General features: G+C 39.1%; 1 protein-coding gene across 1 annotated transcript in view; it reads left to right on the forward strand.

Annotated features, from left to right (window-relative positions):
* UTRN (utrophin) overlaps positions 1–16,890 on the forward strand; it is a 528,745-nt gene that overhangs the window by 359,785 nt on the left and 152,070 nt on the right. The window contains exon 55 of the mRNA XM_077813162.1: positions 1,791–1,920. Within this exon, the coding sequence (XP_077669288.1) occupies positions 1,791–1,920 (130 nt within the window). The remainder of the gene's footprint in view (positions 1–1,790; positions 1,921–16,890) is intronic.

The raw sequence follows: 16,890 nt of genomic DNA on the forward strand, positions 1-16,890 counted from the left end.
TCACTACTGCTAAAATGTGCATGTAGTCTTTGTGTGCAAGTAAGGAATTAGAAAGTAAACTGGGCAGAAAATCAGTGAAAGATTATCTGGCTTGAATTGTCTTTCAGACTTTTAAAATAACGTATCCAGCATACTGTACTATCTCTAATGAAAATGCCCTCTAAACGGAAGGGTAGAGTTTTAAATCAGGAAAAGCTGGTCAGTAAGGCTTATTTAAAATTAGGGATCTGATGCACAAATATATGCATCTTGTCTTCACTCATATGAATAGACCTATTGGAGTCAAGCCCTTGGTGTTGAGAATGCTGTGCTTTCGACACCTCCTAATGTCAAATGTGCAGGAGAATTTCAGTATGATGTGCTATACCCTGTGTTGGTTCTGAGGAATGGCCATGTGTGTTCTCAAAGGAAAAACTGTTATTTTCACGTGTTCATTGCTGTGAAGAAAATTTGGGGAGAGAATAGGGAGGAGGATTAAGATTAGAATTTAGTTGCAAAACAGAATGGAGGTTAAAATCGAGCTTTTTAAGCCCTGATTCTACAATCAGATCCGTGCAGCAGACCGTTGTGTCCATATGGAGTCCCATTGGGTCTTCCCATATGTAGATCCAGTTGCATAATTGAGGCCCTAATGTGTGTCACCCCATATGTAAATATCTGGAAAAAAGATAGTAAGACATTTTCCTGCTTTCTGCTCTTATCCTTCCACTAGGAACTCGTTTTTATAGGGGAAAAAGATGTGTGTTCTGTTATACAGTCCCTGGAGTACTATGCTGTTTCTTGTGGGCAGTGGGGAGTGACTGGCCTTTTTCAGTAAAAGTAACATTTATTTTTAATTAGAGATGTAAAAAATTATATTTAAAAGCAGAAAACCATAATACATAGCATTAAAGGTATGCTATTGTGTGTTTACAGTAGTAGTAACATGCAAATGTTTCATGAAAAATTATTTATATCTGAGAAGGATCATTTTAAAAGATTGTATGGAGCTAAATGTTTTTCAGAAGAGAATATTGGAACGCACTGCTCATAAACACAAGACTTCAAAGGAGGAAGGTTAAATTCACACACACAGCCCTTTACAAATGAAAGAACAAAAGCACTATAGAATAAAGTTTGTTGAGATTCATTTACATTTGCATGAAAAACCTCTCAAAGAAAAATTGCAATTGCCTTGGCGTAACAGGCTGAAAATATTTTACGCTAATTGGAGACTGTCTTTTCATAATATGTTCTCTTTGGTTGAGTTTTGATTCTGTGTAGTTTAATTTGTTCCTGCCTCTTAACTTTCATATTTTTTAACTTAACATATTGTGAAGTATTTAAAATACTTCTGCAGTTCTCATTACCAGTTGTGAAATTATCTGCTTGTGTTCCATTGAATGTATTTTTTTTTTTTCGCTCTGGCTAACAACAACAAAAAGTCAGAGCAGTCTATTATATCCTATGAATCCTTCGGATAGTAATGAAGGCTTCAAAGTGTGTTTTTGTGTAAGTTCAAGTATAATAATTTCCTTTTGGTGAATATTTTAAACTCATCATCATCATCATCATCATTTTTCTTGTATTCACATATTTAACTTAGTTCTGCAAAAACCTCTGCAATCTAAATTCATTTTCTTCCCATCTCTCTTTTGCAAAATTAAATTTTTGTCTTGCAACATGAATTAAATGTTGACTATTAGTCACTCACTACACAGGTCAGAGGGATGAAAATGGAGCAGTTGCTACATTGCCTGTTGTACAAAACATTAAGTTACAAATGCAACTCTCATTTTCCCTTCCATAAGGCACTGAGGCGTGAACTGAAGGATAAAGAGCAAACCATTCTGAATGCCATAGACCAGGCACGAGTTTTCCTTGCCAACCAACCAATCGAGGGCCCTGAAGAACCAAGAAAAAACCTGCACTCAAAAACGGGTCAGTTACTGTTTTCTTCATATTTGGAACATGTAAAATGAATGTTGCAACATCAAACCACTTTTTAGGTCCCCAGTATACATTTTATAGCTCATTATTTATGTAGCCTTCTAGAATTTCTAAAGCAATTGGGCATTTCACATCCTACAAATTGATCAAGTATAACCCTCATTGCTTTGTAAATATCCAGTGTTCAATGATGGAAGGAGGAAATGTACAAATAAATCACAGAAGGCTATATTTATATCAAAAACATTTTGAGGAGGCACATCTGGAATTTTTTGCCTTTCATTATAAACTCAAAATATGGATAACATCAGTGCAATTTTGTGTATTCTTGCTTCAATAACAAAGCTATGCACCTGAAATATGATTGTGAAGAATATTGGAACATAAGCCATTAAAATCTGCATATATTACTCTTTGTAAAATATTAACCAAAATAGATTCTGGAATTGCCTGATGAAAAATGAAACACATCTGTTCTAGATCAGTTGTCTTTCATCTCTAGGTGGTAATTAAGCTATTTGAATGTTTAACTCTTTAATGACTGCAAGAGTTGACTCATATTTAGCTATTTTCAGGAACCAGAGAAAAAGTAGTAAGTCTATTCATAATTGTTCAAAAGAAAAAAAAATGTAATAATTGTATAAGTACATAGTACATACAGTAAGTACACCTCTACCCTGATATAACGCGGGTTCTCATACAATGCAATAAAGCTCCAACATGCTGTTCTGAACAGCATGTTAAGGGTGTCAGGCCGGGGCCGAGGGGTTGGATAAGGGGCCGAGGGTCTCGGAGGCGGTCAGGGGCTCCCCCCCCCCCCCCCCCGCACCAGGGTCTGGGAGGCAGGAGCTGTGGGGGGGGGGGCACTTTTGGGGGACCCGCAGTCCCAGAGTGGCCTGGGAAATTAGCGGGGCGCCAGGAGCAGCCCACTTAGCTTCCCTCGCCCCAGCCCCAGCTGTGTTACTCGGGGAGGGGGGCTTGGAGGAAGGGATCCCCCCTGCACTCACCAGCAGTAGCGGAAGTGGAGCAGCTCGGTTCCAGACCGCTCCACTCCGCCAGCTCCCAGCCACGGTGCTCCGTTTCCCGCCGCAGGTGAGTGCGGGACCTTTCCCCAACCCCCCAGTGACACGGCTGGGGTCAGGACAAGGAAAGCAGAGCGGGCTGGGGCTGCGTCACTCCACTTCCTGTCACCAGTATCTGCAGAGGACGTCCTTTCCCCAACCTCCCCGCACTCACCGGTGGCGGGAAGCGGAGCGCCATGGCTGGGAGCTGGTGGAGTGGAGCGGGCTGGGGCCACGTTGCTCCGCTTCCTGCAGCTGCTGGTGAGTGCCTGTCAGGGGGCAGTATAATGCGGTCTCACCTATAATGCGGTGAGATTTTTTGTCTCCTGAGGACTGCGTTATATCGGTGTAGAAGTGTATCATATATCTGTAGAGTGAATTCATAATTGTATCTCTTCTGTTATCATGAAATCTTACTGTTGAAAATTGCATTGTAATTGTACTAGAAAAAAACTAGTAATCTGCAGAAATCTGAATTACCATGCAAATGCATATCGTTCAGTACTCTATATAATTTGCAAAGTCATTATATGATTATTTGTGTTCTGTGTTAATATTCATTCTCCTGATTTCATACATCCTGTAGAGCCTTCCTAGACGACTTTTCAACTTAATGTTAATTAAAAATAACTAATGTTATAGCAATCTGACTTTACTTTTGTGTAATTTTCTACCACAAAGAGTTTTTTCTTTTCCTCATTTCTGATTCCCTTCTTTGGCTTTGCGTTGCATAGTTTGAATACCTCCTGGTTAAAACAAATGAACCTTTTTTTCGTTGACTAATACTTACTTCTTGGTTGTTATATTAGATCTTATCTCCTGCTATTTTGAAAAATCAGGAGTACGTTATGCAAAATTTGGTAGTTTTGCATCTTATTTGATATGTTGCATATATAATAAATGTGCTGTTTGGCCAACATTGCATGAAGTGTCATGAAGATGAAAATAATATATTCTGATTTTAGCTTTGCTCATTCAGCCAGTCATGAGCTCAACAAATTTTATAACTTACATCTCAAAATGTGTAAAAGTACCCAAATCAATCTGTGCCAAATCATAACACACCACTAGTGCCAGGTGTTTTTTATTCAGCAGTATTTGTCAGGACTTGATTTTTGTAAGCTGGTCAGTGTTGAATGAAAACACGAGAGTGATCTTTAGATGATGATACACATGTTAAATTCTCACAGTACAATATTATGAAAACATAGTATCTTGTAATATTCAAAAGGTAGTGGGGACAGACTAGGAGGTTGGCTGACCATAGTAAACTGCCAAATGATAATTGGCAGGCTGGTGGTCTGAGAGTGTTTTATGAATATCTCCTGTCCACATATCATATTGCAAAAACAGTACCTTGCTGTACGTAGATTCATAGAGTTTGAGCCCAGAAAGAGACCATTGCATCGTCTAGTTTGACCTCCTGTATGACATAGACAATTCAGTTCTCCCAGGTACCCCTGTATGGAGACCAATAACTTGTGTTTGGCTGCAGTGTATCTTCCAGAAAGGCACCCAGTCTTGATATGAAGACATCAAGAGATGGAGAATCTACCATTTCCCTTGGGAGTTTGTTCCCGTGGTTAATCAGCCTCACTTAAATTTCTGCCCTATTTCTAATTTGAATTTGTCTGGCTTCAGTTTCCAGACACAGGTTTTTGTTATGCCTTTCTCCACTTTATTAAAGATGCAAATAATCCCATTGATTAAAGTACTATTCTACAGGAGTAGGTGTGGCAGAATCTTGCCTTTAGATCATAGTTTTCAGTGTGCAGTGACTTTCTTTCAGTCTATCAAGCACAATGATATCCAGAAATAGATTAAAGCCTCTAGGCACTACTCTTATACAGATAATAACAAAATAAGAGTTAGGGTTTTCATCTTCCTTAATGAGAACATGTCTGGTAACCCGCTTCTTGCACTGGGGGCAACACCAGGTGTTTCAGAGTAAGGAGAAAAAAAATCCTCTTCCCCAAAACACACAATTCTAATGCATCATAGCCAATTGTGCAAGGATATACCTGGGATAAATACCCTTATGGTCTGGGCAATATGTGCATGTAGTGAAATGAGAGTTCCAGAATAATGCAAAATGATGACCAACTAATTCCAATATGAGACCAATTCAGTGTCTTAAGTAAACAGTAAAGTACTTGGTAATCTCACTGATCTCTCTCTACATCTGAAAATACACAATAACTACTCAATTAACAAAATTACTATATTTCAAGAATGTGTCATAGATGTTGATGGTATTTTTAAATAGATCCTGTCAGATCTTTTTCATTTCAGACATTGTCTTTGAAGCGTTCTCTGTTACTCTTTTATGAAAGGCACTTTACAAAGATACATTGAATTATACTATAATTTAGTTTTTGTGTTAGATTATTTATCCTGATATTAGCTAATTTATGCTCAACTTATGTAAAATGTAATTTCTGTGTAGGCAGGTATAAAGTATTCAACAGTATCTTAGGGCTTGTCTGCAATGGAACATTCAGGCCAGTTAATCTGAATCAACTAAAGGTGAGAATTTAAAGCATGTTAGTTAAACCACATTAATCCCATGTGGACACTTTTGAAGTAAATTAAGATAATCTGAATTAAGGGCAATTTCATTCTGTATGAATATCTCCACAAAAGGATTTAATGAGGTTTAACTAATGCAATATAAATTCATACCCTTATAGATCCAAATTGACTTTCCTCTGTTCCTGTGTAGATAGGACCTCAGATTGCAATATAATAAGGGTGTATGGAACATATGGAAAGGTGATGAGGAAATGCATGTGGAATAATAAGATGAGTAACTTGTGAGGCTTGCGGCTTAGATGAGGACTGAACCTGCACAAGACTGAAGTTATGCTAGTGGACTGGAGAAATTGGTGGAGAAGATCCCTGCTCCCTAGTTGGAAAAGTTTCCTTTTCATTATTACTCAGATGCACAGCCTGTTGGTTCCAGAACTAGTTCTGAGCATTCGGTATAGTGTGAGTGGTCAATACTGTTTCTTATTTCTGACACTCAACAAAAGGTTTGTGTCCACTCATTTACATGTGGATCTCGCCACAGGATCCACATCTTTTTCAGCACAAGATTTGATTACGACAGGGCACTTTATTTGGGACTGTACTTTAAAACCACTCTGAAACTTGCTGCCTGATAGTATGCAGGGTGCCTGTTTTAGAAATATGCTTTATAGAAACCACCTCAACACCAGTGCTCCAACTTCTTTCCTGTTTCCTATTTATTTCCAGATCCAATTTAAGGTTTTTCATATACAACCTTCAGCGGATTGGGTTCTAGTTACTTCAGTGACTGCCTCTATTCTTTTGTGATACTACGATAGTTGAAATTGTCCAAGGTTCGTGGTCTAATACCCTGTGGGTTAAGTGCAAGGAGAACGGAAATGGTGCATTCTCTGCGCTGGGTCCTCAATTGAAAAATTCACTTCCCTTTTCAGTTCACGAGAGCCTGATTCTGTTAACCTTACAGCCACTTAGCAAGGCCTGTTTGCTCCTCTACACTTTTTGTGGAAGGGACGGAATACATTGTTTGAAGGTGTTGGACAAAATTTGGAGGTGAGCCCACACAAATCAGTGTTGGGTTTGCTCAAAGAAAAGATACTTTAAAAAGTCCCTAAACAATTACATAAATTCTTTGTTGTCAGGTGATACATTGTAAGAGGAGTACAATACCTGCTCATGCATTACAAGATACCTTATATTAACTCCATTGCTGTATTACATGTAATAAGATCTTGTTATATGTCCTACGATAACAAGTACATTAACTTAGGTTACGATATTAGCTCTGATGCTGTTCCCTTTTAGCGTGTTGGCCTTATGTTGCAACTGTGCAGTAACTGGCCCTTCTGAACACTGAACCTCCATAATCCAGGAAGTTTTAATTGTTTGAGTTCTTTCGTATCCCCTCTGTTTTTTCTTCTGATTTCATCTTCATCTCCCCAGGGATCACATCATCACAAAAGAACAAGCCTGTTTCTTGCTTTTGAACTTCTAGTTTCTAAATACAGTAGACTGATAAACCAGCTGCTAGATTTTATAAATCAACAAGATAAGGGCACTGTGAAAATGTTTATATTTTTAGCTTTGTTATCACTTGTCCATGATATATAGTAAGAAAATTTAGAGGAGTATAATTAACTGCTTGCAGACATTTAGATCAAGAACATAACTCCAATTAGTTTCTCAGATCCAAGAATTATTAGTGAAGTTACAGCCCATGAAAAACACAGAAAAACAGAATGTTATTTTCTTTCTTTGGGCTTCTTAACCACAGATCAACCATATGACCTTCTTGATATGGTAAGCATTCCTGTCCTTAAAATTCAGTTTATGAAGTGTACTATAAAATAAAGTGCTGACAGATCAGGATGATACAGTGAAATTGCGAACATTTCCAGAAGTCTTCAGTCATATCAATGTGCATTGCTAGTGTAGAAAGCTGGTGAAAATGATCAAATCCCCACTTAGTGAGCAATTATTTGGTAGCAAAGGTTATTTTGATGGACACATCACTTTAAATTAATTTAATGTTCACCATCTGTTCTACCTTTAAATTAGAAATGCAAAAATATACCACAGTTGCATCAGAACAATATCATATATCAGTAAATTACATGCATATACTTTAGTTATTCTAGCAGGCATCTGGCATGTGTTCATGTTTCATATATAAATGAAGGGGAACCGCTTTTTTTCTTTTCCTGCTACCCAATGCAGTGAGATAAATTCCCTGATATAATATTTTTATCCATAGCAAGGAAAAATACAATAAAGGACTTAAGCAAAGTTTTAAAACTTATCATTTTGTCTGATGGGTGGGAATTGAACTGCTGCCTGAAACACCGATTTCTGCCAAAGTACCAGTGCAGCTAGTAACCATACACCTACCAAGATACTGAACCAGCTGGTTGTTAGAAGGCCTGAAAAGCCACTCCCTTCAACCCCAGGTGGTTTACTGTATAAGGGCGTGAGGATGTGCTGAAGAGCTTAAGAATAAGGCACGCACATGCCATTGAAAGTCAATGGAGCATATGCTTTTAAGTCCCTTAGGCTCTTTTGAAAATCTCTCCCTATATTACAATTTCTGGTCTCACCCATCTTTGTCTTTTCTGAAAGCTTCTGTGGAAGAGTGGAGACGTACTAAGATTACAACTTTATAACTACCAAAGATGTAATGCCTGACTGACTGAGCGGAGGAGGGATATTTAGCCAGGCGTATAGGTCACCAGTTTAAGTTCAGTCTATAGTGGTAAAGCCCAAATTTTTTTACTATATGTTGGCTCTTTGGTGTTCTAGGTGAAGTCGTCTCAAACTCACTAGTGGACAGGTGTGTGACAGATAAACAAGCACAAGAAGTGGCCAGAGATGTAAACACCCTCTTTCCCTATCCAGAGGTGGCATTGGAATCCTGCACATGGCCAAAGAGGAGATTTTTAAAACCGAATTTTGGGCAGCTGGAGTAGGGGAAGTGAGATTTGAACCTGAGGATATAATGGTTATTTTTAGTGTTGTAATATGACAGCAAATAGACCAATTTGTTTACCAGGTGGACCCCAGAATGTTTCCAGAGCAGTATTGATTCCTATAATGTGTACACTGTGCCATGGATACACTAGGAGATTGTAGGGGCAAGGTTGCGAGGAGCTAAGTGGTGGACTGAGTACGTGACTGGACATAAGTGGAGGATGCAGGCAGTTTCGATGAACTTTGTCCGACAGACCCTGTCAAAAGATATTGTAGCATAGCTCAGCATATTTTTGCCTGTAAACAAGTTAGTTTATGTAATAAGCATAAATCATACATATAGAATGTAACCAGCTGTTGACCCCATGAAACTCCAAGATAAGCACGGAGAATATAGCGCTGCAGAGGGCTCCCCCCCGGCGGAGTCCTCCCTGGTCAGCTGTCCCGAATGGCCAAAGTCCCCTGCAGCCCCTCCACGTGTCCTATGGGCTCCCCGTGCAGTTTGGAGCGTAAGTTCTTCCTTCCTTCCTTCCTTCCTTCCTTCAATAAAGCGTAGTTTACTATTCTTAGTCCTGAGTGTCCTCCTTTTGCTGGTATCTCCCCCCCCCAGCCCTCTCGGGCACAGATATGTTACCCAAAAATCCTACCAATGCCATCAACAGCACCAACGGGAATTTTAAGATATGTTTGTACTGCAGTTAGAAACCCACGGCTCATCTGTGCCAGCTGACTTGGCCTCATGAGCCTCGGGCTAAGTGGCTCTTTAATCGCAGCGTAGACACTTGGGCTCAGGCTGCAGACCAAGGTCTGAGACTCTCCCATCTCACAAGGCCCTAAAACCCAGGCTCCAGCCCGAGTCTGAATATCTACACCACAATTAAACAGCCCCTTAGCCCAAGTCACCCGGCCCAGGCCAGTTGCAGGCATTTAACTGCAGTGTAGATATACTTTTAGTGATCAGGGTTAATTGACACATGCTTGTAAAGACTCCAGAAGTCACCAGAGCTGTGTCAGTACTAGGTCTCCCACCGGTGCTGCTAATGGTGCAGCCGATTAACAGGCTGATTGAAGAGAAGGCTTGTGATCATATGTTTTTTATTTTAGTCACCTTTTAACATACCAGTGAGGTGTCTTTAGGGGCTGGACAGCTGTCTCTTCCATCATCCTCTGGGAACTGCCAGGCATGGCCTCTGTGCCACTAAAATTATAGATGGTCTTTGGTGGAGGAACATTAGGCCTTCACACCATTCACCCCCAGTGCATCAGGAAGCAGAACCACATCCTGGGCTGCCTAGAATCACCACCACAGCAGAGGGGTGCCTCTGTCTTGCCTCTTTTCTCCAGACGAATGTCTTGTTCACCGGGGACTGCAGAAAGCAAAGGGTGGCTTAGAGATGCTACCCCAGCTCTGTGCCATCCAAGCTTTCCTCTTACACAGTGGGGAGTCATCGGGACGGGGGAGCAGTTAAAGCTGGCTTTTCAGCTACTCTGCACTGTTGAGAGAGTTGGGCCTTACACTTCCATGAAGTTGCTTCCATTTTGCAAAAATATTGTGGCCTGATTTGAAGTCACAACGCTTTTGCAAAATTGAAGCAATTTTTGGTTAAAAAAAAAAAAAAAAGTTGAGTACCTTGTACTGGTCACTTGTGTACGTGCTCTCACATGCTCTCTCCTCTGTATCACAGGACCCCTCTTGGCCTACTGGGGAGAGGTGGAACACCTGTCAAAGTCTGTGACCAAAGGAATGCTGCAGAGCACCTGACGTGCTGTTTCTCTGTAGGGGCGAAGCACTCTGCCTTTCCGGTACTTCCACTGTGCTTGGGAGCCAAGAGACTGGCTCATGAAATTAATCACTTACTAGGTTGGCCCATATGATTTTAAATTTAAATAATTTTACAGTGCAAAGAATAAAAAGGATAAATAGCTATATTTTTTCTGACTTTCCCTTTTAAAAATAGAAAAGGTTAGGAATAAGCGTTAATATACTTTTCTGACAAGCTCAAAAAATAGTTCTGCTGTGTGAGTTTTCAGCTTAATCTGTAGTAGAGAAGTCTGCTTTTTCCTGTCATAGTAGTTCTCTTTCAGATTTACCTTTGGTATGTTAATGCAATGGCTGCTGAAGAAGGAAAGCTCTCTGTGGCTTGAAAGCTTGTCTCCTGCACCAACAGAATTTGGTCCAATAAAAGATATCACCTCACCCACTTTCTCTTTCACAGGCCCTGCGACCGACATGGCTTCAACTACACTGCATTTAATATTCAGGGGACGCATGTAGTACTAGCATCCCTCTTCTTTCCCTTTATTGATGACTTTATACTGTTCTTCCCAGAAATACCCACAATATAAGAACTCACTCTTCAGATATTCAGTGTTCTTTGCTCCTAGTAATTCATTCATCTCCAGGTTGAAAAAAATTTGTCTTTTATCCTGCAGCCATTTTCCTTATTGTTTATCGTTTTTTAATTTTCTTTGATTTCAAGAACTTTCAGTGCTAATCAGAGAAAAACCAAAGGGTTAAGATGAAAATGATCAACTATCTGCAACCCCTCCCCCAACTATATGCACAGTAGATATATGAATTATGAGAAACTAGTGGCATGCCATGTTATCCCTGCGTGGATGGCTGCTTTGAATTTGCCTAATTGCTACATTTTGTAGTACCCAGTTGCTTCTTATTATCTAAACTTCTTGTTCCTGTAGTACTTTTTGTTGTAAGCAAGTTTTCTGCCAGGGTTATTAGAAGCTTGAAGAATATTTTTCATTGGAGTGATGCTAGATATAATTATGTGATGACAATACTGTTGGATTCTTCCAATTATGAACTTGACAGTATCCCATTATGCCTGTTCAAATGCTCTGAAAGTGCTATAATGATGACAGTGTCATTTGCACCCATCACTTTCTGCTGCAAAGACCCACTGAACCGTGGAAGAGAGAACATGTTCTGTATAATTGGGGGAATGGACATTAAATCGGCTCCAGTTCTTCTATGCTGTTTAAAGAGCATAGTAAAGGTAAGGGAAAATAAATTTAATGATTGCTAAGCAGAGAGAGAGAAACCACTAGCTCCTGTCAGGCCCTAAAATGATCACTTTTTCTATTGACTGAGAAATGAACAAGAATAAGTGCTCAAAAAACCAAGAACTGGTAGAACTAGGAGCAGCTTAACTTCTCTAAAATAAATTTGTAAACAAGCAACATACTGTTCATACATAATATTTTCCTTTTTACATATTGTCCACTCCTTGAAACCTGTTTGCTTGCCTTAATTCTCAAAATAAGTGTTCTAAGGCTCAGTTTTAGAAGTTCACATCCCATTGCAGTTTACCTCCGCTAGACATTTAGAAAAACGTTTGCTATTTTCATCACTTTGTGACAAAAGGCGCTTATTGAAATGAAGCAGTTGCAACCAGAGCAGTGGATTTCTTTTTTCTCTTCCCTGATTCCAAGGTCCGTTAATATTTTTCCTCTCTGGTAACCAGATGGTCTGATGATTATAGAGCTTTTTTTACTTTCTGAGCAGCTGCTGAAGTGGAGATAATGTAATAAGAACCATCAAAAAGAGACTGATCAATCAAAAGACAAAAAAAGTAATAACGAGTGTATGGTGTTTTTGTCACAACATAAAGGAGTTTTGTATCCCTGTGCCAACTTGTTTAATGATGGACTGATGAAAAGATTTCCTAACCCCAGGAAAATTGTCACTGTTAAATCATCTTTTATGAAATCAGGTCTACAGTTCTAAACTATGGAACCAAAGTCACTGCAAATGTGTTCTCTGCTTTAAAAAATAAGAGGTTTCTTGTTAACACTTTGGGCTATGACAATGGCAAATATAGTTATGCAAGATGAATTAGTCTCTTAAGTGAATAGAAGTTAAATGATTTTATACCTCATAAAACTAATTATCTGGCTTTATTTCCATAGTAAATGTCTTTGTAAAGCAAGTTGATAAGCACCCCCAATGGTTTTCTAAAGTTAAATAAAACAGTCTCAACACATTAATACAACAGGTATTTTTTCAAATAAAATGCAATAGTCATGTTTGCACAGTGACAGTGAATTAACAAATAACTTTCACATGCCTTTCAACAGCATCAGGATAATGTTTCTATTTTTATTTCTGTTCAGTTCTGATTCTTACACCTGTCACCGTGGTCTCTAGGTGCCTTCCAAACAGTAAGAGATGTGACTAACATCTGTCACGTGTGCTTCTGTTTGGTTTTAGCTAGCAGGACAAACCAAGTAAAAGAATCTTCCTTCTTCTCTTCCCCAACATTTGCCATCACCACCATCTTCTCAGGGTACCTTATTAGTGTTTTCCCCCCCTTCAGTGTAGAATACTTTTCTGATTTCTGTACCCAATACTGTCATCAAGTGCTGTCATACTTGCTTTCCAATCAGGTTGGAGAATGAGGCCTTTCTTGAGCCTACTGTCAATACCGATCAGCCAACAGCTCTCAGAGAGATTTCCCATTCTTCCAGAGTTGAGGCCAGTTAGCTGGTGGCTTGAGTAGTTCAAATTGTCACTAGCCACCTGACCAAGATAATTAAGTCCCTGTATCTCATCGCCATTTTATGCAGAGATGTCAGATTATCTCTTATTTAGTTGTTAAATCCTCCAAAGAGGATCATTATCTTTTATCATAAACAATTCTTAGTTTTTAACAGTGTTCAATTTTCTAAATAAAACCTGCAAGTTGTTATACTGTACAGAAAAGTAACTAATTGTAAGTGCATTATTCCAAAAAACCAAATGGAAAGTATTTATTACATTTTGTTTTTTTATCACAGCATCAGTATATTTGGTACACAAGAAATTATTTTGAAATCGTCCCGGGACTTTACGATCAGTAAATTGACTTGTTGTCACTGGATTTTAGTCAATTCAGATTATTTTAGAAAAGCTCATGGCAGTTGTAAACTCTTAACATGAATAATTCCCAAATGAATTAAAATGAAAACTCCCTTGCTATCTATCCCCAAGTATTCAAACCCTCTGTTATTGCCCTGTATATATAATTTATTACTTTAATAGTTGATTCTGTCTAAAAGCTTTTAGATGACCGTTCTCTCCCCTTTGCAGAAATCTGTTGCAAAGGCTTGGGTAAAAAGTTCATCTGAAAACTGAGTTTAATGTATAAGGTAAACTGTGTTGCAGAACCCTGTGGTGGAGTTGTTCAGGTGGCAGGGTAGAGTCTGAGATTTGCACGTTAACTATAGGAAATAAAATTGTAACAAACAAACAAATCTAGAACAACATTGAATCTCTGCCTCTCATATGTTCCCCAGTGGTTCTTAACATCCCTAGTCAGAATTCTTCTCAAAGCACCTCTTGGATGATTTCCTCCATTCTTCTCCTCTCAATGTCACAAATAGTGGGTCTTCGTCATGCCTAGGTTACCAGTTCCCGGTGCCCGGGACTCTACATAGCCTGTTGACTAATCACATCTACCTGTGCAGCCCCAGCTTTCTGTCACAAGTGTCCCTGGAAGTCTGCTCCATAAAATCCTTGATATCTCCAAGCATGGTCAGCATCTGGCTCAGTTATGGCTCTGCAGGCTAAAATGTACACAGATGGAAGTTTTCCTTAATAGTTTTGGCAGTCTGGGAATTGCTTGGAATATTTCCCTGAAACATCTAGTAAGATTGGGTGTACAAAACTTCTTTCTGCCTTTTCTCAGACTTTTTTCAAAATAGTTTTACATTTTTAAGAGTTTTTTTCCCCAGTTCTAGAACTCAAATAATGCTCTGAAACTGACAATCATAGAAACCAAGGCCAGAAAGGACTACTGTGATCATCTAGTTTGACCTCCTGTATAGTACACTCCATAGAATTTACCCCAAATTCCTAGGATATATCTAATCTTGTTTTAAAAATGGTCAGTGATGGAGAATCCACCACCACCCTTGGTAAATTGATCTAATGGTTAATTAGCCTCTGTGACATACCCAGGGTACAATCTAGGCTAGTGAGTAGCTGTCTCATCCCTTCCCTTCAGCCTGCAGTGCTTTGCTGCAGTGCTCCTGGACTGCTCGCAAACAGCCTCCAGCATATAAGTCACTCCCAGTTATGTCTGTGTGCATTTGCAACCTGCCAATCACACTCAAACTTTTACCAACCTGAATTATACTGCAGGGTGACTCCAGCACACTCCCAGTCCCAGATTTCCCCCCAGAAATGTATGTCTTGTACTTCCCAGCTCATATAAAGTCCATCATTTTATTAATTGAAATGATGTGCACAAATCCTGTTATCCTAAATCGAGTTTGTCAAACACACTGGTTTAGATAAAAACAATAAAACAAATTTATTAACTACAAAATAATAGATTTTAAGCAAATACAGTAATGAGGCATAAAAGTCAGAAATAGTTACAAGAAAAATAAATTTAAAACACAACTAGTGTCTAACTTTGCACTAAATTTAATGTAGTTTAAGTTTTTCTCACCACAAGTTCTCAACATTATTACTAGCCAAACTTCTTAGGCCAGGACCCATAGGATTGGCCATATTGGGTCAGACCAATGGTCTATTTAGCCCAGTATCCTGTTTGCCGACAGTGGCCAGTGCCAGGTGCTTCAGAGGGAATGAACAAAACGGGCAATCATCAAGTGATCCATCCAGTACCTGAGTAAAGGCAGCACCCTTGCTCTGCTGCAGTGAATAGAGAGAACAGAGAGGAGGAGGAGGGGCTCTTGTGGTGTCTCCTTTTTTATAGTCCTCTCTCTCCTTTGAGAGTTATTTCCAGATGAGATTCAGGAGACAAAAAGTCTGCTTGGACAGGAACCCAATGCTGTTTCTCTGCTAAAATGCAAATTCTCACCCATGCCCCCTTTCCTGCCAAAGAATGACCATTTAGCAGGTAATGGCCCATTGACCTTGTTTAGACCTGGCTGAGGCATCAGTTTGCCCTTTGTCTCAGAGGAACTGGTTTGGCCATTCCCCAGACTTGGAAAATGTTTAAGTAACACTGCACAGTGAAATCTTATAACTTTACATCTAATGTTATCACACATAATTTACCAAGATAAAAATGGTCAGCAAATTATAGTTTTCAAATGATACCCCACAAGGCATACTTTGTACAAAAATTATCACAATAGTGTTCAAGAGATGAATACAGGGGTATAGTCTATAACACTCTTACTGTTAAGAATTTACGTCTTATTTACAGTCTACCTATTAGCCTCTGGCTCCACTGTTGTGCATGTTCTGTTGAATTTTTTTTTAGTTCCCTTTCTTACTTTGTTTACATAGTCAGCAATAAAATTTCTTGCAAGCTGTTTTGCAGTTTCCAACAAGGCTTTGTCATGGCATTTTGTTCAAAAAAATCATAGGAAAACAGGGGTTTTCAGAAAACTTCAAGTACTTCTGCCTTCAGCTGTTGTCAAATAGATGCTGATGGTATTTCCATTCTTGTGTGTACCAAAAGAAAGAAAGGCAGGGGCTCACAATAAATAAACACGTTTTTCAAACTTCACACAATGGGCTAATAGCAATTCTTTTTTAAATCTAAACCAGGTCCTTCCATCCACTCTTACCCCTAGTTAAGGATGTCTGCTTTTCTCAGCTAAAATATGAGTAGTACGGACTTGAATATTTTTACAAGTTTCTTTTGTGTTAATTATCCCCAGCAAGGTTGCAAGTGTTAGAGACCAGGGGGTAACAAACTGATTAGTATTCACCTTCATTAGAGGCATATTAATAGCATATATTTTTGCCATCACAATAATATACTTTTGACTATAACATTTCGTCCTCCAAAGAAGGAAAAACCTGTTCCCTTTGTTTCTTTTTTACAGCTGCCTGACTGATAAGCCAAGTCAGTTATAAAGATATTTTTAATGGCTACCCACCACTAGATGGAAGGTTATTTGACTCATTTGATCTCTTTCAATAAAAATGCTGCTTTCATCTTTTTTCATTAATGTCCTTCTTATATTTCTAGACAACATTCACCTTCAATGGTGAAAACTGCATAAATGAAATGTTCCTAAAATGCTGCTGCTTTTCTGTACAAAGGCATGAGTGTAAGAACATTTAGCTTATTTTTAGGTGCATGTAACAGTGTGTGTGTGTGTGTGTGTTTTGGTTTATGCACCATAATTTTCTTCTGCTGTTCCAAGTATTTATGTGCCTGCAGAAATTGTGTGTGTGTGTGTGTGTGTGTGTGTGTGTGTGTGGAGGAGGGTCTCTTGCAGGAAAGAGGAGTCCTCTGGGAGTTACTTTTTGTTTCAGTCACTGTGACAGCAGCATTCCCTCAGATGAAAGAGGCTGGATGAAGCTGTTACCAGAGCTCATTGAGGCCACTCTGAGTGCCAGCCAAAAGGTCTTGCTTGAGTGTGAAATGGAGATTTGCCTTCTCTTTACAAGCTGAGTGCACTCTCGGTCCCTGTTCTAGAAAAT

The sequence above is a fragment of the Eretmochelys imbricata genome, chromosome 3, assembly GCF_965152235.1.
Source record: "Eretmochelys imbricata isolate rEreImb1 chromosome 3, rEreImb1.hap1, whole genome shotgun sequence".
In the NCBI taxonomy this organism is placed as follows: domain Eukaryota; kingdom Metazoa; phylum Chordata; order Testudines; family Cheloniidae; genus Eretmochelys; species Eretmochelys imbricata.